Consider the following 25,983-nt stretch of genomic DNA (forward strand, 5'->3'; position numbering starts at 1 on the left):
TGTTCACCTGAGGTATGTGGTTTTAAAGCAATGATATGGTACTGATGCCTTGTTTGAAAGAAAGAATGCTTTTCATTTACTTGCAAAAAAATTTGGGGTGTTGACTGTGCCTCTTGAAAAGTCAGCCAGTACTTGTTGGAATTTGTTCTGGTAGCAGTTACTGAAGTTGTTAGTAATGCTAGAAGAGGTGCTTGCTAAGTGTTATTCTTTGCAGTAGATTTCTAGCAACTGCTTGTTACAAGGTTCTCCAGTTAATAAAGAAATGTAAAATGTGTCTTGAGTTTTACCAAAATAGCTTAAGCCTGGTGCACCATTTTTCCTGAGGTTTGTTCTTTTTATATATGTAATATTCCATAGGCTAAATTTCTTTTTCCATGGAATTTCTGTATTGGAGATTCTTCACTCAAATGTTTCACAATGAACAAAGAAGTGTGGATTCTTGAATACTGTGACCACGGTGGTCATCAGTGTTTTACGCATTTAACTGCAACTTCTAAAAATTACTCCAGCAAAATTTGTTGTTTCTTATTTTCAATGTTTTTAAAGATTATTTTTTTTTCCATTTTACTGGCAGTTAATTTCAGCAGCAGCAGCGTCCTAGGTCACCTAAGCAATTCTCTTGCCAGCTTCTTGTTCTTGGTTCACACTGCAGCTTTAGTTTAACACCGAGTTGAGAGGTCCTACTTTGACCAGAGCCAAACCTGTATATTTAGTTTTAAGGCAATGTTCCATGTGAATTGTTTAACTAAAACTCTTCTACTGATACATTTAAGCCCTCACGGGATGAACTAATAGTTTACATAGTTTACAACTTGCACATAACTTAACGCCATTCATTTTTTGAATAACAATGGTCTTGCTTTTAAGCAATCTACTTAGTGCTTGATGAAAACCAGACATTAATTCTGCACTGTTTATTAAAATACCCCCACTGGAAAATTTTGTTCCTATAAAGTTGATTTTTGTACCTTATTTAATTGCAGTAAGGTATCAAAGAAGCTGAATATTGGTTCTGTCTGGAAAACCAAATCTCAGTTCTTAAATTGAGATTGAGAATGTGTTAAATTGCATTCATTTTTCCTTCTTTACAATAGTGTTTAACATTCAAATCGCTTTGTTGAAATACTGACACTACCTGTTCGTGAAGCGATGTAAATACCAGCCACTCTCTGGAGATACAAAACATATGTTTTAAACTGAAAAATCTGCTTCATTTTAGCTTGGAAGTTTTAGACCTTTTACTGTTTGACAGAAATTCAGTGTTTCTATTGAAAAGTTGCTTGGCTGTACCTAGTCTAACTTTGCCAAGATTTTCAATACCAAGTTTTCTGCTTTCACAGGTTTTACGTGTTTTGCAGTGGAAGGTCAGACTTTTTTCTGCTTTCTGAAAAACAGGCAGATATTTTGAGGCAAGACAGTATGTATATGAAGAGAACTGGAGGTAGTGTTGGGTTAGAAAGTACAAAAGTTGTGTGTTCTGTTCCTATGATTTAAAAAATGTTTTGATCCATGGACAGGACCCCAAGACTGGCTCTGTTTTAATTGGTATGATTGCTTGGGCTTTCTGCTAATTCTAGGTGTATGGTAAGCATCTGCAAGTGTGTTGCTACTGGTTTTGGTCCCTTGTTCGGGACTTTTTCCTCCTTTATAAAGCATCAGAGGGCAGTTGTGCAGGTTTTCCTCCTGGATTTAGGAAATGAATGTCTTGTAAAAGCTCTAAGTCCATTAATTGGATGGTGTTTTGTGGGGGAAAAAAAGCTGCTGTTAATACAGAAATGTACTTGTAACTTGAGTCTCACAAACTCTGGTTTATAAAACATAAAACAACTGGTTATAAAACATAGTTGTAGTAGTGGCATGGGTAGCCCCATAGAGAATATCTGGGAAGAAGGGGAATCTAAATTTCTGTGTTTTATGGTGAACATAATATTTATTGGAAAAGCCTTTTATGTACTGAATTAGTAAGCAAATGATTAGCTGCACGGGAGAGTCCTTATAAGCTGCTTTTTGGTAATGAAAATAAGATGTTTAGTGCTTTATACACTTAGGAAAGTGGAGATCAGAGGCATGTTAAATTAAACACACCTAAATTAAATGCTGACTGAGCGGTAGACTGCGCTGCACAGGGGCTCTCATTCTCCCTTACAGGAGTGTCAACTATTTAACACATAATTTCTGCCTAAGTAGTATCTAGAGTGTTTGGGGGGTTTTTTCCTGTCTTTGATTTAGTAAATGACTGTTGTTCGTGTATCATTTTCTAGAGAAACAAATCTATAGGTCTGAAGATGTGGATGGTATTTCTAGAAAGGACCTTTTGTTTACTGGGAGTATAGGAGTAGGGCTAGGTTTGAGCTTGATCCCCAACTCTGCCTGGGACCTGTTGTGAGCAATATGAGGTTGAGTATGTGGTCCTGTTAGGTATTGACATTTGTAGAGATTTGAAAAAGGTGCTTTGAAAACTCCAAGTGTTAAAAGTGCAAAATATTTTTGGCAATCTTAGTAAAATTCAGTTTGGAATCTGAGTTATGAGTGCATGTGGGTGGAGGAACATGTTTTTCATGCTTTAGGAATTTTTTTCCAGATGCTTTTTCAGGGCTCGGGTAACTGTAAAAGCTAAGTATTAAGACTTCAGCATGGATTTATTCCTTAGTTTTAATGTAATTTATGAAAATTGAGCCACATAGTTTCGTGGCGTGTTTTTAACTTTATTATGGCGATGTTGTCGCACAGTGCAACGTCAGTGTCTGTTTAAAAATGTGAGCCCAAGTATGTGCAAGCCGTGCAGATAAGCCTATCTTGATAGACACTACTTGCTTGAAAATATGAATTATTCAATGCAAGTGCACGTGGTTGGAGATACAAGAGATGTAAGGGAAGAAATCCAGAATTGTGTTGATCCCAGTAACTACAACTTGCACAATGAAGTGTAGAGTAAATGTAAAATGCCATTTTGTATTTGCAGTAGGAATTTTGTCATTGAAATTGTTTTGTTTCACTGTCAGCTAAGAGATTGTATTTGCCCTGAGAAACAGGATATTATCCTGTGTGGTTTTAACAGAAATTTTGAGTTCTTTCCAGGTATTTCTATTTCTTACTAGTGTATACAGAAGCTGACACTGTAGCTGAAGCCTGAGCATATACTCTGTTTCAGAGAGTTGGGAGACCGTTTGTGGACACTTTAACAAAGGAAGAACTTGACTGAATTTGGTAAATCTCTCTCTACAACATTGTTATTCTACTTGGTTGTGGTTCTGGCAGATGTTTTGGTGGGGGCGGAGGACTGAGCTTTAAAAATCATGCACTGGTTATAAATAACGTGATGTTCAGTTAACATTTTCTCTGATCGATAGGGTGTTTTTTGCAAATGGCAGTCTGGCTGTAAAATGGCGATAGTAAAAACTGACTTACCTCTTGAATTCCAGTTCTCAGAGGAAGTGTTTGTGCTTTGAACATGTTGGGAGACAGTTTGGAAAGAAAAGGTACGAGGATGTGAGGGAGGATGGTGCTTCAAGGGCGTCTTGATGACAGAGGAGGCTTCACCAGTTATGGTCTCACTCTTGCCCCAGCGTCTCCGGCTGTATTTCTTACAGCTGAGCAGTCACTGTAGGGCCAGGAAGAATAATTAGCTGAAGGTGGTGAAGCAGCAGTTTATGAAAGGTTTGCTGTAAAAAATGAACTTTAAAAAAAAAAAAGCCCCTGGAAGTACAATTTGTGTGAGAAATAGGAACTTAATGTAGCTGGAATTTGCCCTGTGGCTAATAAATCCCATGAGCAGCTTCTGCTTTCAGAGCTAAGGCTGGGCTGAGGGCATGTCTGTAAGACTTAAGCAGTCAGAGATGCTTGGAGTCTGTGTCTGTCTAGGAAATAGGAGACTGTGTAGAGACTGTGAGAAGGTTCTTGGCCTGGATTAGAGGAAGGCATAGCAAAGTTGTAAGAAAACTGATGTAATAGCTAGGATTTAATGAAAGATTTAATCTGGGAGGTAGCCTTTATCTCAGGCATTGGTTGTGGGTGAGCAGGGGAGGAAGAAGAGAAAGGGAAGTTAGTATGAGGGATAATTGGATGTGCTTGTTCCACCTCTCTGATTTGTGTGTCTTTCTCTGATTCTGTACATCAGCATTAATTCAGCTTCCTATTGATCTCCCTTTTTTATCCCTGCAAAGTTCTTCAGCTAATTCCATAACTCTTAGTGTTTCTCCCAAGTTTTACACCTCACTCAGTTCGTTCTTAAACTTGCTTTACTGGTCTTGTGTTGCACCCAGTCTCAGTTAACTGGGAATTTAATGAGTCTTGTTCTTCCAATAGTCCTGTGCTGTTTTTTTAATGATTTATGTTCTCGAGGGCTAAATCAGCCCTTTCTGGTGTGTATATGAAGACTTTTTGTTGGTCAGTGCCCAGGAGGATTTTTCAGTTTGCGTAATTCTTAGGAATCCTGAAGATGAAACTCTTCTGTTTTGTCAACTTGGTCTTGTTTGCACTACGAGGACTGACTCTCGTTCGTGACGGGTTTCTGCTTAGGTAGGATGGAATTTTGATTCTTGGCTAAGTAGATACTTTAATGACATGTTAATGGACTAATAAAAATGGCTTTTTCTGGGTGTGTGGTTTTTTGAAGATCTCTTCAAAGTTGTCTAGTGTTTTCAACTGGCTACATGAAGCCAAGTTCCAACCCACGAGGAAAGCATGCCTTGAAAAGAGGCTTTGATTTTTACTGCAGCCTACACAAAAGGGCCACAAAAAGGCTTCGTGTATCAAATCTAGCAACTCTGTGAGAATTGAGGGGTTTTTAATGAAGCATTGCTTTAATCTGGTAGTCAAGGTCTGGTTTAGCATGAGTTCAGGCAGAGTCTTCCAATGTCAGGGCATGATGTATGCTGGTCCTGAAGTCTGAGGGGTCTTGGGGGGGGGGGTTTGGTTGGCTTATGTATCAGATCACAAATCTCGTTGACACCATGATCGTTAAGATCGTTAGTGAAGGCTACTCAGTGTACACGTCTGTATAAAATTAGTTCTGTACAGCTAATTGGTTTATTTGGCAAATGTAACAGAAGACCTCAGTTTTATTTCTCTTTTTCTGCATGATAGGCGCTGCGGTGATTCAGATTCGGTTACTGAGAAGTTAAAGCAGTCCCTGGATTTATGCATTTCAGTCTCAAGCAGACGAAGAGCAAGACCAGAAGTATTCCTAAAGCAAACAAAAAAAGGACTAGAATAGAAACCATGGCCTTTGTGGTGACAATTTAAACTCCGATTTGTGAATAAAGTGGTATATTTCAGCTCAGTGATGTGGCTAGCTGTAAAGAAACTGCGTTTTTACACACTTGGGGCCTTCAGCCATCTTTCCTTTCCCATTAAACCCTTTCTCTTGTACCCTACAAAATATAAATGATTGTCACCCTTAAAAAAACCCAGAGCATTTAAAACCTTCATGGGTTGCCTAGTAGTAGAAATAAAAACAGACATTTATCTGCAGTGAAGTCTCATTTAAAGTTATGTGCAGAGACTAGGAACGGTAAGCAGAGTCATTCGTAAAGGCGGTTCAGAAGGGGTGGCTTGTGGTATTCAGAGTATTTTCCATAAAATACGCCGAACCGTTTGGACGAGACGTGATTTCACATAACAGATTCAGCAAAGATTTTAATTGTGGGCCACAGCGCTTTGGGGCGTTAGAGCAGCATGTGGTAAATAGCTGATGTTTGCTTTTTTCTTTTTTTTTGGAGGCTTTTTTACACTTCAGGCACATTATTTTTGCCGTGCAGCCTTCTGAAAACTGTTTTTCGGGATGGCAGAATTTTTGCTGTGGAAACCAGCCTGTAAGCTAGCGTGCACAGGGGGCTGTCCTGCTGTCATACAGTAGAGCTGCAGCAACCCCACCTTCAACACAGGTTACCAGCTTCACAAGTCAAAAGTTAGGCAGACTTTGAAGCATTAACAGAGATGTTTCCATTACTTGGATGCATCATATTTGACCAGCTTTGCAGCCTTTTTTATTTTTCAGTGGTATGCAGTAACTTTAGTTTCATTTTATGTCTCCTCCAAAGCCTCATTGTTCTCCTTTGCTTCTTGCTTCTATCTTAAAACAAACCAACTGACCTGTGATGCTTTTAATGATTATGCTGCATATCTCTATGATTAAAGATGGTCTACACAGAAGTAAATATTAAGTCAAGTCCTTTCAACGTCATCAGCCTGCTGGCCTGTGTTTATTTTCTGTCAGAAAGTAAAACGAATGTATCCTGGAATCTAGCTGCCTGTTTATACAAGCACAAATGATTAACCTGGAATATCAGAGGAAGGCCAAAGATGGCTGAAAAGCCCTCGTTCAGTATGACCTCCCCCCCTTTCCTAAGGAAGATATGGACCTAACTCTGGTTTGTCTTGTCTTCAAAATTAACTTGAGTACTAAATTGAAGGCCACAGTTAGCTCAGATCCTATTCATGTGTAAAAGTCCTTAATTTGAGCAAGGAGGCTCTTACCTTTAACTGAAAAAGTGTGAATGAATGCAGTCCCAGGTGCAAATTTGCCTGCTGTTTTGCACTGGTAACAGGCTGGGACCTATGGAATATTTTCATCACTTACCTCCCCCCCGCCCCGGTCTCAAAATACAACTATCTTGTTTTTACACTCTGCAGCTGAAAACTGTTGCAGCATCTTTGCACAGTGCTATGGGATGGGGCGTGTTGTATGTGAATAAATGTGGTGTTGATGCAGAGACAGCAATGTGAGGACTCTCCTGCGGACAATTCGGAAGGAGGAACTTGCACACGAAGGCTGGGTCTGTTTACTTGGGGATGTTTGAAATGGTTGCTCACCCAGGCTGTCTTTCTCTGCCTCCTTTCTGAAAATGCTGGTCTTGCTGCAGAGATAGGTTGGCTCGGTGATGAAGCAGCACCTTTCTGATGCAATTCTCGGCTGGGTTGTTCAGACATTGGTGCCACTCTGCCTTCCTTACTACACCCGTCTGTAGCTTGCTCCTGCGGCACCTCCTGAACCACAGCAGATGATTCATTTCTGCTTTGGAAGCAGGGTGGACAACCGGGGGCTGGCAGAAGAACCACTCAACTCGCTCAAGTTACATCTGCATTGAAGACATCCCCAGGGTGAATACTGACTTTGTATAAGGCTCATCCTTTCTTCACCTCCTGCCAAATATGCTTTCACACTAGTACTTTACGCAGCTGGCTAATTTGGCCTTTGAAATTATCTCAATAATGTCAGGTACTTAAAAAAACATTCCCATCCCTTTATAAATATTATAATCTAGATGTAAAGACATTGTTTCAGTGTTGTTTGGGATCTGTTGTATTAAAAAAAAATAGCTCAGTGCTGTGCAGCAATCCAGAGCGGAGTATAAACAAATACTATGTCAAGCTGAAACAAGTCGGTTGACTCTGAGAAGGCAGAATGTAAATGCCCTAGTCAGGAGAATTAGTACCTTTTGTAACATTGCAACAAATGCAGGGAGATTGCTCCTGCTGACAAGCCCTAAACCTTTCTTGTTTAAAAGGAAGAAAAACGAAAAGAAAAAGCACTTTGGAAAGATGGAAAGTAGGCAAAGGCAGGGTTTGTACAAAGCTTGTGCAAAGTGCTTCTCAGTTGCCTGGTTTGCAGATAAGTATCCGTCCCGTTCTTCTACACCGCCTCTGATGCAGGGATAAAATTAATAACTTTTTAAGCCTTTGTAGCTAAATCTACCTGAGTTCACTGGCTTGAAGTAGCAGCAGTCAGATCCTGCTAGCAGTCTTGCTGAAGTCTTATTGGAGATAATGTGTTTCAGAAGCAAATCTGGCATATACCCAGCTTTACAGAGCAGGGAGGGGCTGTCTGCTCTGCTGCTGGCATGGTTTCATGTCCAAGTCTCCCGTTGCTGACCTTTGTCACCTGTTTCTTTACTGGAATTTAGAAATCTATGGCTTTTAAGTGATAGAGCACTTGAAAATATTTTTTGCTCTAGTGGGTTTAATATGCAAATAGTGGAACAGAGCCAATGGTCCATCTCGAGCAGCCTGATTCTGGAGATTGCTCCATAAAGGTTTATTTCAGCTATTAGCTGTTGTGCCAATATTTTTCTTAGAAGAAAGTGTAATGATTTTTGCAACCTAAAATTGAGGGTTTCACAGGCTGCAACTGGAAAATTGGCAGCTGTGCTCATCTACTGTAGACTGAAAGCCCGTGGCGTGGCAGGGGGAGAAGAGTTAAATGAAAAAATATAATTCTTCAATAATAGCTTCAGAAACTTGGGCTGCTGGTTAGCTCTAAAAAGCACACCTGAAATGTAGAATAAAGGTAATAATTATATAGTCAGACTGTATGCAGATAGTTACAGATGGCACACTTTTCCAGCTTAATGATGTATTCTTAAAATTGGGGATGGGGAAGTAAAATGAGTTACTTGATTTAAAAAAAAAAAAAAAAAAAAAAAAGGCGCTCCACCACTCGCAGGAACTTTAAAATTCTTTTGGCTTGTACTGGAACATACAAGTTCTGATTTTACCTGTACTCGTTCCCTGTTTTTCTGGTATTTTCTCCTCTGAAGCACTCGCAACAGGAAGAGGAAATTAAAGGTTGCTCTGTCGTGCTTCCATAGAACAGCGGATGGTGATTCTGTAATCCTGTTTTGTTTCAAATTGAATTGCCATAGTCCTGCAGACTTCTCTTTTTCGGTTAGTTGTTTAAAAAAAACACATGAGAAGCTTTCTCTGATTATGCAGTTTGCCAATGTAAGAAATAAATAATTTTTAATCCATTCTAAAAATAGTTTCCTGGTACGACTGCTTTAATTATTACTAAGACGGAGGATTTGTGTATTTTTTTCCATGAACATCTGGGTTAAATAGTGGATGACTTTGGTCTGTTTGCCTAACATGTGAGGTGAGGCAGTTTTTATTCTAGCTGCGTTAGGTGGGGAGCATTGCTCTGGAGTTGAGAGGTGGAATTCTAGTAGAAGTGTAAAAAAAAAAAAAAAAAAAAAAATTTGTTCCCATACTTCTGCTACTGCATGTTCATTTTGCCTAATACAGAGTTAAGGTGAGACTGAGTGTAAGTCAGGAGCAAGGTGACAGAAATGAGAAGGAGAAATGGCCCATACCGGGTAAATGGCCGTTTGAATATATTCCGAACATCCATTCTCATGCTGAAAGATCAGAACTGGGTGGGAAAGAGACTACCTCAGAAATAGTTAGGTCTTTTATAGTTATCTTCCTCTTTTGGATCCTAGTTTTAGATAAGTTAGAGTGCTAATATTTTCATCTTTGGCTCTGTAGTTATTTTTCCTGGCCTGTTATAAGAGTTTAATGGATACTGAACAACTTGGATCGCTGAGATCCTACTGAGCAGTCCTTACTGAAAAGCAAAATTAGACTTGTAGCTGGTAATAGACCTAGTAGAAATGGAGATTGATGTGAGTTTCCTGATCTAATTTTTGCTTAAACTACTGTGCTATTTAGTAGAATTGGAGAGAGGGAAATGATGTCTCATTTGTGGCCCTTTCAAAGGAAAACATCTTGATGCAATTTTTTTCGGTATATTTTTTTTCTCCTGAGTGAAGTCCTGTCATACTTAACCACAAAACCTTTTTGTATTTGCAAATTGCTTACGCTGTTACAGCATACCTCCCATGTTTTGTTTTATGATGTATCACGTACCTTTTGTGTGCAACGAGCAGGAGGTTGCACTGTTTGATGGGACTTGGCGTAGAAGTCTCTTCCAGGAGTCCCAGAACCATTCTTCGTTCAGAAACTGTTTAGTCCTTGTTCTAAAAAGGTGTTCTGAAACAACAACAACAAAAACCTGGTTTAGTATTTGTGTAAGCATGCAGTGTAGAAAATTAGGAGGTTTTAACACAAAGGAATGTTCATTTAATCTTCTGTGCATTGTAACAATAGAACAAAAGCAGCAAAGGATTTTTTTCTCCAGGTAAATCCATATTCCAATCACAGATAAGGAAAACAATGCTCACATTTAATATTTGGGTGTTTTTTTATGAATTATGATCTGGTAGTATTGTAGCTGCTACGATTGCCGGAAAGGTTTTTTTATGGTTTTAAGATTTCTTTATCTGATATTTTGTTTTGCAGTATTATGTGCCAAGAATCTTGCAAAGAAAGATTTCTTCAGTAAGTATGCTCTAATTGTGTAACTTTCTGCTCTTGATTAATCAGATTTATTTGTAGATTGTGCATTACTGTCGTGGCTCATCTATGTATGTCATTTGTTCTGTGGTTCCATTCTTGCAGTAACATTGCCTCGCTACATGAGTACACGTTACCCTGAATTGTGTTTAGATAGCATAGACTCTAGGGTTGGAAAGTCCGAGGTCTCACAAATTCTAGTTGAAAGCCTGGCTGCTGAGACCGCAAGCAGGTTGCTGCTGTGTTGGGGAGTACCGAGAGCATCCATCTCAGAGACGGCTCTATTTGTAACACGTGCCAAGGGTACGAGTGAAATATCCCAGTGCTGCAGTCTCAATATTATGTTAGGGACTGAATAAAACTGACTATTTATCAGTATGCATGGGTCATTTAAGCACTGTTAAATTTAGCACGTTTAACCTTTTGTTTTCTAAAAACTTAAAACAATTTATGGCAGATAGCAATCTGTATGAGAGAAGTACATTATCTTAATTAGGAACTCAGTTTCCTACTTTGGGTTTGCTAAAATAGTTTTAGGATAATGGCAACTTTCCTTTCTTGGGGGGTGATGCAGGCAGGAGCTCATGATAGCATTATCTTGGAAAAAACAACCCAAAAAGTTTTATGTTTAATAGCACCTTCTCCCTTCCACAGGACTTCCTGACCCATTTGCAAAGATAGTTGTTGATGGGTCAGGTCAGTGCCATTCAACTGACACTGTGAAGAACACATTGGACCCCAAATGGAACCAGCATTATGATCTGTGAGTTGTTCATAAAGTCATAAATAAAAAATATTCCAGGGATTTATCTAGTAAATGGAATGCAAGGGTTGGCACTGCAGCTTCATTTTGTGTTAGCAAGAAGTCACATTTGTTGAGGAGGACTGATTTTTTGCAGCAAGAAATTACCTGTTAATGAAGGAGTGGTACTTTGCTTTTTGGTGTTTGAATTTGGAAATATTTGTGTGTCAGGTTACCCAGCACAACTGCTTAGAGTCAGCTCTACTGGAGCAGTGCAGCCCAGCTTTTACAAAAAACTGTCTTTGTTGTAGTGATTTATTTTCTTCAAATTACTCGAAACATAAATTTTAAAGTTTTGTACATTAATCAGCTTGTTGCATAGCTTTTAATGAGGCTGTCTGTAGTTAAATTCATGCTGCAGCAATATCAATTTAACATGCTGTGTGAAATCATAGTGCAGTAATTCATTAATAACACCGTTTCAGGCTTAAGCATTTCTGTATTTATAATAAAACAGCATGACCAATGCACTAAAATGTATCAGGATTTGTAACAAATAAAGCATAAATTCTGTGGAGTAGAAAGAGGTATTTTTTCTAAAATTACTCTTCTAATATGTATTTTTCTAGATATGTTGGGAAGACAGATTCCATAACCATCAGTGTATGGAACCATAAAAAAATCCACAAGAAACAGGGAGCTGGCTTCCTGGGGTGTGTCCGACTCCTCTCCAATGCCATCAGCAGGCTAAAAGATACTGGATGTAAGAGCAATTCCTACCTGGTGCAATCAAGAACCTTTGGTGCCTTGTGTCTGAGTAGTGAATAGTATTCCCACCCCCTTGCAGTGTGTTGTTGATCTTTCCTATTCTCATTTGCAGACCAGCGTTTGGATCTATGCAAACTAAATCCCACAGATACTGATGCTGTACGAGGCCAAATAGTGGGTAAGGACACTCTCAGCTAAAATTTCATCATCTTGGGTAAATATACTATATGGACAAATGCTGTATTAAAAAAAGAAACCTGTAGTCAGTATTGCTTCTGTGCCTTTCCTGTGTTGTTTCTTCTGACTTTAATGGGATTAAATTACATAACCTGAACATTTTCATTGTACCTCCATGTAGGAGTTTGTTTTCTCTCAGCTGATAATGGGAAACAATATTAAAAAGAGGGAATGCATCTGGCAAGGTTTCTAATGCAGCTCTGGAAGGGTAAATGTTGCTGTGGATTGCATTTGGACCCAGGTGACAGGCAGAGAGAATCTTATATGGAAAAGAGGATCTGGAGGAGTTAAAAGAAATTTTGAAAATTGCTGTTTTAATACCTTCGACTCATGTAACCCACTTCCAAATTTCAGCAAGGCAGTGCTAGTTTTACAGCTAATTTACCCCATTTTACCACATTTTGCTGCCTCCCACCCAACCCAAGCTTTTCACTGATATATAAATATATTTGGCAAACCTCAGATTCTCACTGTAATGATGACATCTAGTGGTGAGTAATTTCTTTCCAGTTGAGCTTTCTGGATCCTCATGAAACACAGATGTAGAACCTGACATGTTTGATATTTACAGAAATAGACTCAGCTTGAGTTTTGAGGGGGTGATGCCTCTGGTTTCTCTTCTCCTTTTAAAAAAATCAGTAATGCTTTAGTGTTATAGAAGGAGTTTTGGTAAGTGGTGCGCTCTTGTGTGTAGGATATAGCTTTCCTTAATATTTTACCCTGTATAAATGTGGGTTGTTTGGCTTTATGTTGTTTTCAAGGAAACACTTGTTATTTTATTATTAACTTGTGTTTGTTTTGGTTTTTTTGTTTTTATTTCAGTCAGTTTACAGACACGGGACAGAATAGGCACAGGAGGCTCTGTAGTAGACTGTAGAGGGCTTTTGGAGAATGAAGGGTAAGGATTATTTTCTTTACACTTAATTAGAAAAATGGTTTATATGTGGAAATAATGCAATTAACACTAGAAATATGAAGTATCAGTGTGACTAATATATTGTCTGGGAATATGTATCAGGAAGTAAGGTTATAGCTGGATACTTGAAAATAAGCTAAACTGGGTAGAACTTGATATTTTTTGTTACCAGTGCTACTGGCACTTCCATGAGAAATTTAGAGCATAAAAATATTAAGTTAAAAGTTGAGGTACTTGAAGTAATGGAGAGAGAGAAAGAGTCATTTCTGCATTCACTTCTCTTGTGATGGAAACTCTTGAAGTTTCCCCATTTTCAGAACGGTTTATGAAGATTCTGGACCGGGAAGGCCGCTGAGCTGTTTTATGGAAGAACCAGCTCCATATACAGACACCACAGGGGCTGCTGGCGGAGGCAACTGTCGCTTCGTAGAGTCCCCCAGTCAAGATCAGAGGCTTCAGGCGCAGCGACTTCGGACTCCTGAAGTCAGAGGTCATGTACAGACACCTCAGAACAGACCACATGGTCACCAGTCACCTGACCTACCAGAAGGCTACGGTAAGAGTTTTCCAGAATGATAAAATCGAACTTTTTTTCAAAAGACTTCAGAGAAAATGCCTCCCATTTTAATATATGGATGTGATTTACCTGTTAGAACATGCAGCATCCCCATACATCTAATGGTCTGCGTTTTGGAAAAGAAACTATGCAGTGCAGATGGGAGTTTGAGATTGGCTAATTAGCAGTTGGCTATGCCAGGATACACTGAGGGGTTGATGGTAAATTAAACATGAGGTTGTGGTATGATGCTGTTACAGAAAATTCACTGCTAATCTTGGCTGTGTATCTAGGGAGAACGAATGTAAAGAGCTCTTTAAACTAGAGCAGTAATGCTATTTTTTCCTTCCCCCTTGGAATGTTGTGTAGGTTTGAGCCCACATTTGAGAAAAGATCAGGAAAATATAAAAGCAACAAAGAAGCCAGTAGTACAGAAGATTAGGGAGGATAAGATTAAGGAGAATTTAAATCTTGGGAAAGCAAACACCAAATCTAAAAGTAAAGAAATCCAGTTGGGGGGTTTGGGTTGTCTCAAAATCTAAAAATAAAAATGCAAACTAAAACATACTGGTGCATGGATTTGTGAGTTTAAAAAAAACCCACTGAAATGTGTAGTCAAGTAAATTTGTGAAGACAGTGTTTAAGGACAAAACAGTCCATGCTGCAAGAGATCAAGGGGATGGCTCAGGTACTTTCTCCTAGATCTGACAAAAAGATGATGCTGATGGCTTTGAACAAACTGTTTGTTCTGGGTTTTTTTCAGATTTGTAATTAAGAATAATCTTTCTTTCCTTTTCATAGAACAAAGAACAACGGTACAGGGACAGGTTTATTTTTTGCACACACAGACTGGAGTTAGCACATGGCATGACCCTAGGATACCAAGGTATGTATTTATAGTTACAAAGTCAGGCTTCTCTGGTGTGTGTCTGTGGCAGTAAGCTGAATCTTCAAGAGCAAAAATCTACGAAATGGCCTGTCTAAATTCAAAGGGAGAGGAATATGAGCAGAGGAATGATTTTGAATCTTTCTAGTTACCTTTTCACCAAACATTAAGGATTGCTCTTTTTGGAAGAAAGAATTGTCCACTTGTGAATCATGTAAAACAAAAGGGAAAAAAATATGTAGTCCCTCAGGAATTCCCATTTGACAGATTCTTCCTAATTTGTTGACGTGACTTTGCTTTTCGGTGAAGCTATAGATTTCTAATCTTATAAAAATTTTCTTTTTAATGAAAAGGGTTTGGATTGCAAATTGAAGAAAAAAGTGACTACTTTCTTAAAGCCATTGTTTCCTGAGTATTGAGCTTGTAACCTTTGCTCTAATAGTGCTCACTCCTGTATAACTGAAGCAGAGATTACTTGTCATCTTTAAACTTGAAGAGGTGTTGTGGTTTTTTATGCATTAGACCAATGATTTGCAGCTAGAAAATTTGAGTCCTCCACATGATTAATTTAGTAAAGCCTCTTTAAACCTTCACCTGCAATTAATCGAAGTCTTTGTGACTAAGGTCTCGTGCTCTTCCTTGAGGAGCTCTGAATCTGGGCTCTTTCGCTGGACCACCAGCACATCAGATTAAAGAGTGAAACACAAAGTTTGTAACTCCTTCAGGTGCTGCGTGCTGGCTGGATAATACATGAATGTGATACAGGATATTAGAAAAATGATATAGTGTAGGCAAAAGTATTGATAAAACCACAGTACATGGAAGGATATGAAAAATAAAGTTGAGAGAAAGAAAATAGCTGATGTTAGATTAGCTGTTATCGTTGGAAGAAATGACAGTGCTCATTCTTCATGTCACTCACGTCAGGCTTGTGTGCCCAAAGCCTTGTCTCTTAGGTTGGCCTAATGAAGGGTGTTGCTGCTTCTCTCAATAAATCTTAGAGGCAGGTTTTCAGGACCAACAATGTAAGTGGACACAACAGTGTCCTGTGAGTCACAGGTCACTCTTATTTTAGTTAAAGGTGGCTTTCATACTACCAGCTTGGAGTGCAAAAACGTAACCTTGGCATTTAGCACAGATGTGGGTTAAAACTTGATGTAATCAGATCTCTACAGTACTTTCAGATGCACAGCTGATTGAAACAAATGGTTACAACCATAATCTTCTTTAAGGAGCCTAACGCAGGCTTGTCTGTCTGCCTGCATATCCCCTGCTGGCTTATACTCACTATGACACTAATGAAGCCTTTGGTCTACAAAGTGTTTCTATCTTTCTAAAACCTCTCAGTTTACTCATTTATATGGATGTTGCATGGTTTGATTTAGGTAAGGAAATGTATAGAGTGGTGTCTTCAACCCTGGATAATAGATGAATCCATGCCAGCTGTCTAGGGAATACTTTACTTAATAATAGCTTTTCTGTCTAAAAACAATCTCCAGGTTTCCCTTCTTCCTTTTTTTGCTACTCTTAGTGTTTTCCTCAATTAGGTGGCTGGGGCCTTAAGTGTTTTCAGTTTTCTAGGTGTAAATACATCCTGTGTATTGAATTCAAAGACTACCTGAAAGTGAGTGACTACTTTTAGCAGCACCTAGAATGATACCCAAAATTTATCTAGGGTGAAAGGGGTGAATGCACTGGTAAAGCCTTACTCGCAATGATTTATCAGTCAAATAGTTAGGATTCTAATTTTGTCTAATTAAAGAGGTGATTTTTTTTTTTTTTTAAATTTTTTAAGATGATCTTAGTATTTGGCTGCCTTAGCCTCTTAACTTTAATGGGTGCTTAGAGACAGTGGTTGGTGCAGAGACCTTTGCTTAATTGTTTGGTTTTCTGAACATGGATCACATTAGTGTTAATGGGAAGTTTTCTGTGAAATTTTTGCATGATAAAATGTCTCTTCCTTCTTCTACAGCCTTCAGAAGCCTGGTCATCACCTAAATGATGATGTTGCATGTTGAAGTTACTTTTACGCTGTATGGCTTTGTTACTTTCAAAGCCTTTCAAAGACTGAAGGTGTTTTGCTGATGCACCTTTCTGTCCATGTACCACGCATACATAGGGAGTTGCACTGCTTAGATTGAGGATTGTAAAAAGCCAGCATTAAAGACCTATTCCGTCCTTCCTAAGACTTTCATAGCCTAGGATCACTGAGCACCAAATTCAGTCCCCCCCTCCCCTGAATGTAAACTGGTTTCATCTTAACTTCAGCAGTGCTTTTTAACATTTCGTTTGCTTTTCTCCTCAGAGACCTTAACAGTGTGAATTGTGATGAACTAGGACCTTTGCCTCCAGGCTGGGAAGTTAGAAGTACAGTTTCAGGAAGAATATATTTTGTAGATCATAACAACAGAACCACACAATTCACAGATCCACGACTACATCACATCATGAAGTAAGAACCTTGCCTGATAAATAATTCATGTCAAGTTTGGATTCTTAAACCTTTCGTTTTTGTCGAATTTTAACTACTGCCTGGGAGTCATGAGGGGCAGAAAAAACTGCATGATAATGATATTGGGGAATAGATGCAACCAATGCTTTAGTCAGGGTCCAAGCATTGGTTCTCAGTGCTGGTTTTATCTAAGCTTTTTGCAGACACTCTTTAAAAATGTTTTTACTATGCTTTGTGGTCCTCAGGTTTAAAGGAGAGCTTGCTTATTTTGGCACAACATTCATCTCTTTAAGCTGGTTTGACAAAACTGCCCCAAGCTGTGCTGGAGCCAATCTGCGGTTCTGGAAATGCTGGGGTGTGGGGTAGAGGGTCTGCCAGGTGGTTCCACAGCAGTCAGCCCATGCCTGTCTGGATTAGCAGTTCTAGCCCTGCACTAGCTATGCTAGACCTGAACTGGCTTTGTGCTCCCTTGAGCTCCAGACAACAGGAATATAAAGCCAGCTGGAGTCTGGTTGCCTGGTGCTGTGCACAGCCAGTTTGGGTTTAGCAGGATTTAATAAGCTCAAGCTCTGCATCATGCAGAGGCAGCTGAACTGTTACAGAACTGACCCTGGAAGCAGCCTGGCAGTGCTTGTTGTGCCCAAGATCAGACTTTTTTCTGGATCTGAGTTGTCTTGTGCTTGAAGCCAGCTGGGAATCTCTGTATCTAAAAAATAATTGCTCTACAACCCAAATAAAGCAATGATGGATAAGGATAGTTGAATGTATGAAGCTGCAACTATTTGGGACAAGTACACCTTTCTCTTGTAATAATGATAGATGCAGTACTTTTACTATGTCAAGAACCCCCAGCCTTATTTTGCATGGAGCTGGAGTAAAATTCATTGCAGTTGTTAGTTCCATTTATAAAGCTGTTCTTTGTTCCATTAGAGGTCTGTTTTCATGTTATACCCTTGAAAGTTGTCTCCACATGGGAGAAATACCACAGAAACTTTTTAATTGCAGCTCAGTCAGCATTCAGTGATCATGCTCCACAGCCATCCACAATGTATTGCCATATAAAAACTGAGCTGAAAAATGCTGAAACTCTGTTGTAAATATCTGTATTCCTTACACTCCTGAATGTAGGCAAATGATGCTATAGAAGTTACCCAGCTGAATACACATTTCACTCCAGGTTCCTCTTAGAGAAGCTTGATCAGTTCTTCCATCATTGTTTTACATATTCCTTATTGTTATGCTTCTAGAATAAATATTTTACTTTCCTTTAAAAGCCATCAATGCCAGCTGAAAGAGCCCAGCCAGCAGCCTCTGCCAGCTCCAAATGAGGGATCACTAGAAGACGGTGAGGAGTTGCCTGCACAGAGATATGAAAGAGACTTGGTACAAAAGTTGAAAGTTCTTAGACATGAGCTCTCTCTTCAGCAACCACAGGCTGGTCACTGTCGCATTGAAGTATCCAGAGAGGAAATATTTGAGGTATGGATTGACTCTTTACTACTAATAGCAGCTTTTGTCACTCAGGAGTTAAGTAAAACTGATCTTTGATTATAGCGAGTTTGTTTCACCAGGGTGGTAGTGAGTACCACCAAGTGTGGCAGAGTTGTCACTGAAATTTGCTTCAGATTGACACTTTAACAGAATGTTTTCTGTAGTTGAGTAACAATCTATGTCTTACAGTAATGCATCTTAGTAGACGTAATTACAGGAAGAAAATAAAATATCTAATTGTAAAAATACACATATAGGAATCCTACCGTCAGATAATGAAGATGAGGCCAAAAGACTTGAAAAAGAGGCTTATGGTGAAATTCCGAGGAGAGGAAGGCCTGGATTATGGAGGAGTAGCAAGGTGAGATTTGGGGGGTTGTCTGACACTTTTTAACTGTAAAATTGTCCTTAAAGTGTCCCATGGCTGGTACCATTCCCTTTTAAATTATCTGTTAATGGTATATGTAAGTTATTTGTGATCTAGTTTATCACAAAGTGGTTGTAGCTTCAGTCTTCATATCATGGTAGATTAGACAGCAGAAGCGTGTGATGTAACAGCTGTCCTACAGCCCTCCTGGTGTCAAAGGCTCATACTAAATGACTTGGTATGCCTTGTATTTGGGAACATTACTGGAATTAATGTGAGATTGGGGTGTTTCTGTTTCCCCTCTTCTCCATAGGTACTCTGTTTTCATCACCATTACCCAGTGAGTGTGAAAGGCTTGTTTAGGTTAGGCTATTGATCTTATTGCAGAAAGTGCTGATCCCAACAACAGGCTCCAGTTTCATAAATGAAAGTGTGATCAACTGAAATTGTGAGGTCTTTCAAGAAGCGTATAGACTCTGAAGTAAAATCCAAATCACAGCAAAGGTTTTGTTAAATATCCCTGTCTGATTTCCAGCGAATGGATTGCAAGACGATAGGGGTTCCTTTTTGTTATGTCTCAGCCACATTCAGGAGAGTCCTCTGATCTGTTGGAGCAGGAGTGGAGATGAACTAATCCTAAACAAAGGCTAAAATTTTAGAGATGACTTGTCTCCCTCTTGAAAATAATAATAATTCCCTGTGGGTTGCATCAGATCTGAAGTTCTGGAGCTGATTGTAGCATCACCAAAATGCCTGTCTCTGCAGTGGCTCAGATGCATTGTGTAAATTCAGGGAGAAATTTCTCAAATCCACAAAGGCTGAGTCACCCACTTAGGTGTCTTTCAGTAACCCATCGCTGGACAAAAGAAAGAAGTTGGAACATTCTGAGCTGCCTTACCCGAGGCAACCTTGAGTGGCTCCACTGTCGGCATCCTGTTGCCCTGATGGCTTTCATAATTGCCCATTTGCTGCAACAAGCTCTTTCAGATCAGCGTGGATCCACTTCTAAGCATTAAAGTTGATAGTTCTCTCACAACATTTGGGCCGGGGATGGGTGTCCAAATTTAATAATAAAAGGCTATTTGTCATGGTGAGTTGGGAGGTCAGAAACAGCTTTAGTTCCATTCATCCTTGTTACTGAGGTGAGAGAATTTACCTAACCCCTCCTCTTTTAATGCGTTTGGTCTCTCTGCCCCTTCTGACCTGTCTGCTGAAAGCAGAGATTCTCTGGTCTTCAAGCATTTACAGAAAAACAGCTTTTCTAAAGATTTCCAGTGAGCCAATTTTAAACAACAGGTTTTTAAATTTTTTTTTTTTTATACTGTACAGGTTGCAGAGGAGCAGATCTCTCAGTCTCCAAAAATCTGTACAAAGTCAAGATGTTTTTGGAATTGGGTCTTGTTCAGACTCAACTTGTTGATGGCATTGTCTAACAGCTTGCTGTAGCTTCTCTAACTGATGTTAAATCCCTTCAGTATTTCTAAACTAAAACAAGTCTGCCTGTGAATGGAGTAAGACGGTTTATGGGTTTTTAAGCATACCTTTTTGGTCTGCAAATGGAGGGCAGTACGAGGTGATCTGATTTTGAAATAAGCATTTCATAACTGATGATTCACAATAATTGTGTTGTCTGAAACTTAAGTAGAAGTTGCACCCTTCTAAAATACCTTTATTTTTTTTTTTCTCCTTGGGGCAGAGAATGGTTGTACTTACTGTGCCATGAAATGTTGAATCCCTATTATGGACTCTTCCAGTACTCCACAGATAATATTTACATGCTGCAAATAAATCCAGACTCTTCTATCAATCCTGTAAGTATTCACTTCTGAGTGACATACCTACTTTCACAGACGTCCTCTGCAGTTTTTTTGTTACAGCTGTTCTTCCATGACAAGAGTGAAAACTGAAGGGTAAAGCAGAAGAAGAATGTGTTAATGAGTCTTATATTGATATAATATGAAGCAGAGGGGTTTTGTTCAGAAACTAAAAACACGACAGGAGGTATCCTTTGATAAGTATCTGGTATCTTTGAGACTCCTCAGTACTGATTGGGATGCACCGTGATTCTGAGGAGATACGTAGGTGAAATTCATCTCCCTTGTGAATGCAGGTGGTTGTGTAAATGACGTTGCATCTGAGCAGTGCTCACCCCATGACTGGGGGGGCTTGTATGCCTTGCTTGCCATTTCTCAATAAGCTGCTGTGCTTGGGTTTTTTTCTTACTGGAGAATTTGTATTGCTGCAGACCTTAAAAGGAGAAGCAATTCTGTATTAGTAGGGGAATTTTTCCTGACGTGACATTTCCTGACATTTGCTCTGTAAGATGGGGGAGATAGATCGGAAGAACCTCAACAATAGGACTTATGCCTCAGGTTTTGAAAGTCAGTTTATAAGCAATGTGAAAGACATGAAGAAAACAAGCACATGGCCTGCTTCCTCAAGGGCAAAAAGATTTTGATGGTTAAACAAAGAATAAACTAATTTGTTTGAAATTGTCATATCTTCTTGGATTCTGGGGCTTTCATGGGAATTTTCTGTTTTGCCCTTCAAGAGGTCTGGAGGACTTGTATCCAATTTATTAGTCAGGTAATGCACAGAGACTTGTTTGAGGCATTTAATCATTAAATGCTTCTGTTCTTGGTTATGTTATGAGGAAAAATGGTGGCTCCTCTTGCCCAGAGGGTTGCAGATAACTTGCACTGAACATAAAACGGATGGCGCCGATATAACCACAAGATGTCAGTGTCTTCCTGCTGCCTGATTTTCTCTCCTCTCTCCCTGCAGGACCATTTGTCTTATTTCCATTTTGTTGGTCGGATAATGGGTTTGGCTGTGTTCCATGGACACTATATCAATGGGGGTTTCACAGTTCCCTTTTACAAACAACTTCTGGGGAAGCCCATTCAGCTCTCTGATCTGGAATCTGTTGACCCAGAATTACACAAAAGTTTGGTCTGGATCTTGTAAGTACTGTATTTATCAATTGTCTTGCTGTAGAGAGGATGGGGTAGAGTATGTTGGTAGTAGTGAGATAACGCTTTATAGAAAGTGTTTGCAAAAAAGTTGTAATGGTGGAGTTCTGTACAAAATTATTAATCTACTGTTCTATGTCAAAAAGCTCAAGGTACTTGAGGAAGAGTTCTTATTGCAAACTCTGTTAGCTCCCCTTGCAGAAGAGTAGATACTAAATCATTAAACATTGCATGGGTATGGTAGAATATCACAGTATCAAAATCCAAACTCAGCACAGAGATCTGAGGGGAAGTACAGCCTTGTTCAAAAGAAAACGAACTTTGATTAAAAAGGAAATAAAATGGAAGTAATTTAGGCTTCTGTATGCTTACAGTTCAGAACAACATCCCAACATTCAGTGTACCTTTGGGACTCTTCAGCACTGCTTTGCATTATCTCGATTTGTTTTCTGAAATGCTGTTTTGAATGTTGTATTTAAAGTTACTGATGTTGTTGATGTTCACTGCATGTGATCCCTTCCATGCTTCACACTGATACATGACAGCAGATCAGATTATTGCTGTGTGTATATATATGTGTGTGTGTGGTTTTGTGTATATAAGGTTTTATTCATTATCCTGAGTACTACTAGAATTACAGGGATGACCCATAACTGATCAGGCTCTTCAACACCGTTAAGCTGTATAGACGTTGGTGACTGGCGATATTCCTCTAGTGGTGTGACATGCAAATGGCTAGTTATGAGGTTTATCCTGAAGACTAACTCAAGTGTTCAAATAATAAACAGTCAGCATCATCACTGAGAGTTATCAAAATATCAAAAATACTAGGTTTACCCTCTGTCTTTGCATTGTCAGAGAGAACGACATCACCCCCGTTCTGGACCATACATTTTGTGTGGAACACAACGCTTTTGGGCGGATTTTACAGCATGAACTCAAACCAAATGGTAGGAATATTCCAGTGACAGAAGAGAACAAGAAAGAATATGTCAGGTATTGCAGAACAAAAATATATCCTGCAACTATAGTGGAAAGAAGGTAGTTAACAGATGAAGTTTTTTATATGAAATAAGTATTTTGGGGGAAATACCCGAGTCATAAATGACAGGAGTGTTTTCACACAATGGAAAGATGAAGCTGTCAATTATACTTAGGTCTTTCTGTTGATGGTGCAATAATTAATTGCTGATGGAAAAAGGAACTGAGAAGCATTTCTTTCATAATACAAAATGTGTGTATTAAAACAAGTTCCTCTGTAAAATTAGCATTTTCCAGCTCTGCTATAAGAAGTCCAGTCCTATCTAGCTCATCATCCCTGACTTTTTCTTTCCTTTCCCCCCAGGTTGTACGTAAACTGGCGATTTATGAGAGGAATAGAGGCACAGTTCCTGGCTCTGCAGAAAGGTTTTAACGAACTAATTCCTCAACATCTCCTTAAGCCTTTCGACCAGAAGGAACTTGAGGTATATGTTTTATCCACGTGGTATATTGTTTTGTAATTTGTTTGATCCACAATCAAGCACAGATTTTAAAGAACAAACCAAACAAAAAACAAACCCATGAATCTTATTCCAGTTTACATACCAGAAAGCTGTGTATTTGTTTAACCAAACCCTTTTTGGTTTATTCTAGGCATTCTTTGGGTTAACATTACGGAGAGAGCTACTTAAACAGGGAGAGAACAGGGAGAGACAAATACACCACATTGTCTAACCAAGGACTAATGCTCAAAGCAGGTGGTCTGGGCAGGGAGTCCTGCAAGTCTGAGTAACTGTTGGCAAGACCTAACATGTTATCTACCCCAGAACTTGTTTTCTTCAGTAACTGTTTTCATACATGGCTGTTTCTATATGCACATAGGGCATGGTTTACAGAGACTAAAATAGAAGTGTAAAGCATATAGAAAAGAAATCAATTTGTTTTCTCATTTAATCCTGAGATGCAGAGTGCTACCTCTTAAAATAGTTTGTGTTATAGCAATTTTTCTTCTGTTTTTGCCTTTTCAAAAAAAAGGCAACCTGTGGAATATGGACCGTTTGGGGTATTGGAAGCACTAGCTTCGTGCTAGTTGTTTGTGTGTACTGATTAATCCCATGCAGTTATTTCATTCCATTTGCTAGCTGCTTGAAAAGGCAGATTAAAAATCCATTCAATATTTCAATACTGTCTGCGTCAGAACAGTCACAACTGTCCTAATAATGTAAATGAGTGTAAGTGGGTGCTGTGCCCTGGGAAATTTAGAATATGACGCACATTTTGTTTTGAGCGATAAGGTTTTCTCCATGACATTTATTTGTTGTTGCCAGGGGAGGTTGTTAGATTCACAGCCAGCAGTGACTTCCTTTTACAGTATTTTGCAACCTGGTGTCATCTGGAAAAGAGATTGGAGTAGAATGTCTGGTCTGTGTCAGAGCCTCTCACAAATGGCATCAGAAAACAGATGCAAAGTTTTTGTAGTTTGTTGTGGAACGACAAACCAACAAGGATGTTACCAACAAACTCAACAGGATGCTGTTGTAGTTGGTATTGGCACCTCTAGGACAAACCTGCACCAGGACAGTGATGTTGTGTAGCCCAGCAGACGACGTGCCTTCTTTCAGGTCTGTGCTGTACCCTCATAAAGATATGCTGTGCTTTTCAGGTAGGATAGATTTAACAAAGCAGGTCTTGAATGGTCTTTTGATTCTAGTTTCCTATGAAAATTCTAGTTCTGGTAAGTGTACTCCTTGGCCTCAGTTTCATTACAGTTTAAATGGAGAGATTTACTGCCTATCCTAAACTGTTTTGGAGTGTTACCGTGCATCAGAAAGGTGACTCCAGCGCGTAAAGAATGCTAGGCTTCGTGAAATAGTTGGGTGTATGTTTTTATAGCTGTAAACCTGAAATGACTCTGAATGTTAAAGCGTTTTTCTAATCCTTTAACAGCTAATCATAGGAGGCCTGGATAAGATAGACCTGAACGACTGGAAGTCAAACACACGTCTAAAGCACTGCATGGCAGATAGCAATATTGTGAAGTGGTTCTGGCAAGCAGTGGAAACATTTGATGAAGAAAGAAGGGCAAGACTGCTGCAGTTTGTGACGGGTTCGACGCGTGTCCCACTTCAGGGTTTCAAGGCTTTACAAGGTGACTGATGTGGAGGCTGAGTTAATCTGTGGTGGGAGAAAGAGATAAAAATCATGTGGTATTTACTAGCCCCTTGTAGAATATCAGCATATTACTGGATAACCCAAGTACTTACAAACTTCAGATCCCAAGAGCAGTTTTTCATTTGTCAGCAGCTCTGCTGATGGCGAACACTTCAGCCATTGCCAATAGCGATAGAAGCTGGTAAATCTGTCACCATGTAGCACTTTGACTGGTGTCAATATTAGCTCATCAGTCTCCTACAACTCTGTGGACTGATGTTAAAATCATTGCAGGCAAGCGTGCATGTGATTTTAGAGCTGACCAAACAACTTTTTCACATGAAAATTGTATTCCCTTCATTGTTTGGCAGCAAACCATTAGACTCTAAACCAAGTTCCTGACAATTGCAGTTTTTGTCATCAGAAAAGGTGGTGGTGTTCTAGGCTGTTGTGATTCTCCTGATAACGTTCCATCTGTTGCCCTACAGTGGCCTGCTGTTCAAAATTAAAATACATAGTTCTGTTTTACAAGGAAAACCTTCCTGCACTTAAGTCTTTTCATTTTTGAAGGTGCAACTTTGTTAACATAAAGTTTAGCAGCTTTCCAAAATACTGGTCTGCAAATTCATTGTCATGAACAGCCCTATTGCTTCAGCCACCCCTTCATCAGCTGCAAATCTGATCTGCAGATTTAGCCTATGACATACTTATGTTTGCAGCTGGAACTGTGATTTTCTCTCTTGCCTTTTTATATGTAGCAAAATTTGTGTGCATGAGTGATGCTGTGTTGAAGTGCATTAACTAGAATGTCTGTGTGTAAGGTTCTACAGGCGCTGCAGGACCCAGACTGTTTACCATCCATTTAATAGATGCAAACACAGACAACCTTCCAAAAGCCCACACTTGGTAAGATGAAAACATTCTGCATGTCGGTGCTGTTTTCCCTTTGTCTTGGTTTAAAGGAATCATCTCTGTCTGTCCTGGGTATGGATTCACCATGTGATATGCATAGATGACTCCACGTGTGCTCTGCTAGCTTGGAAATAACTGTACTCTGCAGCCAGCAAAATAATCGACTTCTTATAGTTCTGTACTATTTCTGGTTTTCATTTATCCCAGAGTTGATTATTCTGGATAGTGAGAAGTTTATTTCTACATGTTAAGCAAAAGCATTCATCGAGAAATGACTCACAGCAATGAGTTCTCATCCAGGATTACAAAGAATAGTTTTCAGATGTACAATGTAGGAAAAGTGCATTGTTGGTACAGTATAGGCGCAGAACTGAGCTCTTGTACGGAAGTCTCACTCTATCAGAGACAGGAAATCATTTCA

At 39.3% G+C, this 25,983-nt stretch overlaps 1 protein-coding gene and 1 long non-coding RNA gene across 5 annotated transcripts in view; both read left to right on the top strand.

Moving 5' to 3' along the window:
- The window catches only part of SMURF1 (SMAD specific E3 ubiquitin protein ligase 1), a 47,258-nt gene that overhangs the window by 17,278 nt on the left and 3,997 nt on the right, over positions 1–25,983 (top strand). The window contains exons 2-17 of one of the 4 annotated variants that reach the window (XM_074885604.1): positions 10,078–10,116; positions 10,786–10,894; positions 11,503–11,636; positions 11,754–11,819; positions 12,701–12,776; positions 13,097–13,350; positions 14,152–14,236; positions 16,542–16,688; positions 17,963–18,167; positions 18,437–18,540; positions 20,243–20,357; positions 21,331–21,509; positions 22,377–22,514; positions 22,864–22,984; positions 24,447–24,648; positions 25,472–25,556. In XM_074885604.1, the coding sequence (XP_074741705.1) occupies positions 10,078–10,116; positions 10,786–10,894; positions 11,503–11,636; positions 11,754–11,819; positions 12,701–12,776; positions 13,097–13,350; positions 14,152–14,236; positions 16,542–16,688; positions 17,963–18,167; positions 18,437–18,540; positions 20,243–20,357; positions 21,331–21,509; positions 22,377–22,514; positions 22,864–22,984; positions 24,447–24,648; positions 25,472–25,556 (2,059 nt within the window). The remainder of the gene's footprint in view (positions 1–10,077; positions 10,117–10,785; positions 10,895–11,502; positions 11,637–11,753; positions 11,820–12,700; positions 12,777–13,096; positions 13,351–14,151; positions 14,237–16,541; positions 16,689–17,962; positions 18,168–18,436; positions 18,541–20,242; positions 20,358–21,330; positions 21,510–22,376; positions 22,515–22,863; positions 22,985–24,446; positions 24,649–25,471; positions 25,557–25,983) is intronic. The other 3 variants (XM_074885606.1, XM_074885607.1, XM_074885608.1) reach the window with 3 other exon arrangements.
- LOC141950585 (uncharacterized) lies at positions 2,985–6,158 on the top strand. The gene is made up of 3 exons (XR_012631093.1): positions 2,985–3,207; positions 4,428–4,518; positions 5,086–6,158. It is a non-coding gene; the product is annotated as an uncharacterized LOC141950585 (long non-coding RNA).

This window comes from Strix uralensis, chromosome 16, assembly GCF_047716275.1.
Source record: "Strix uralensis isolate ZFMK-TIS-50842 chromosome 16, bStrUra1, whole genome shotgun sequence".
NCBI lineage: Eukaryota > Metazoa > Chordata > Aves > Strigiformes > Strigidae > Strix > Strix uralensis.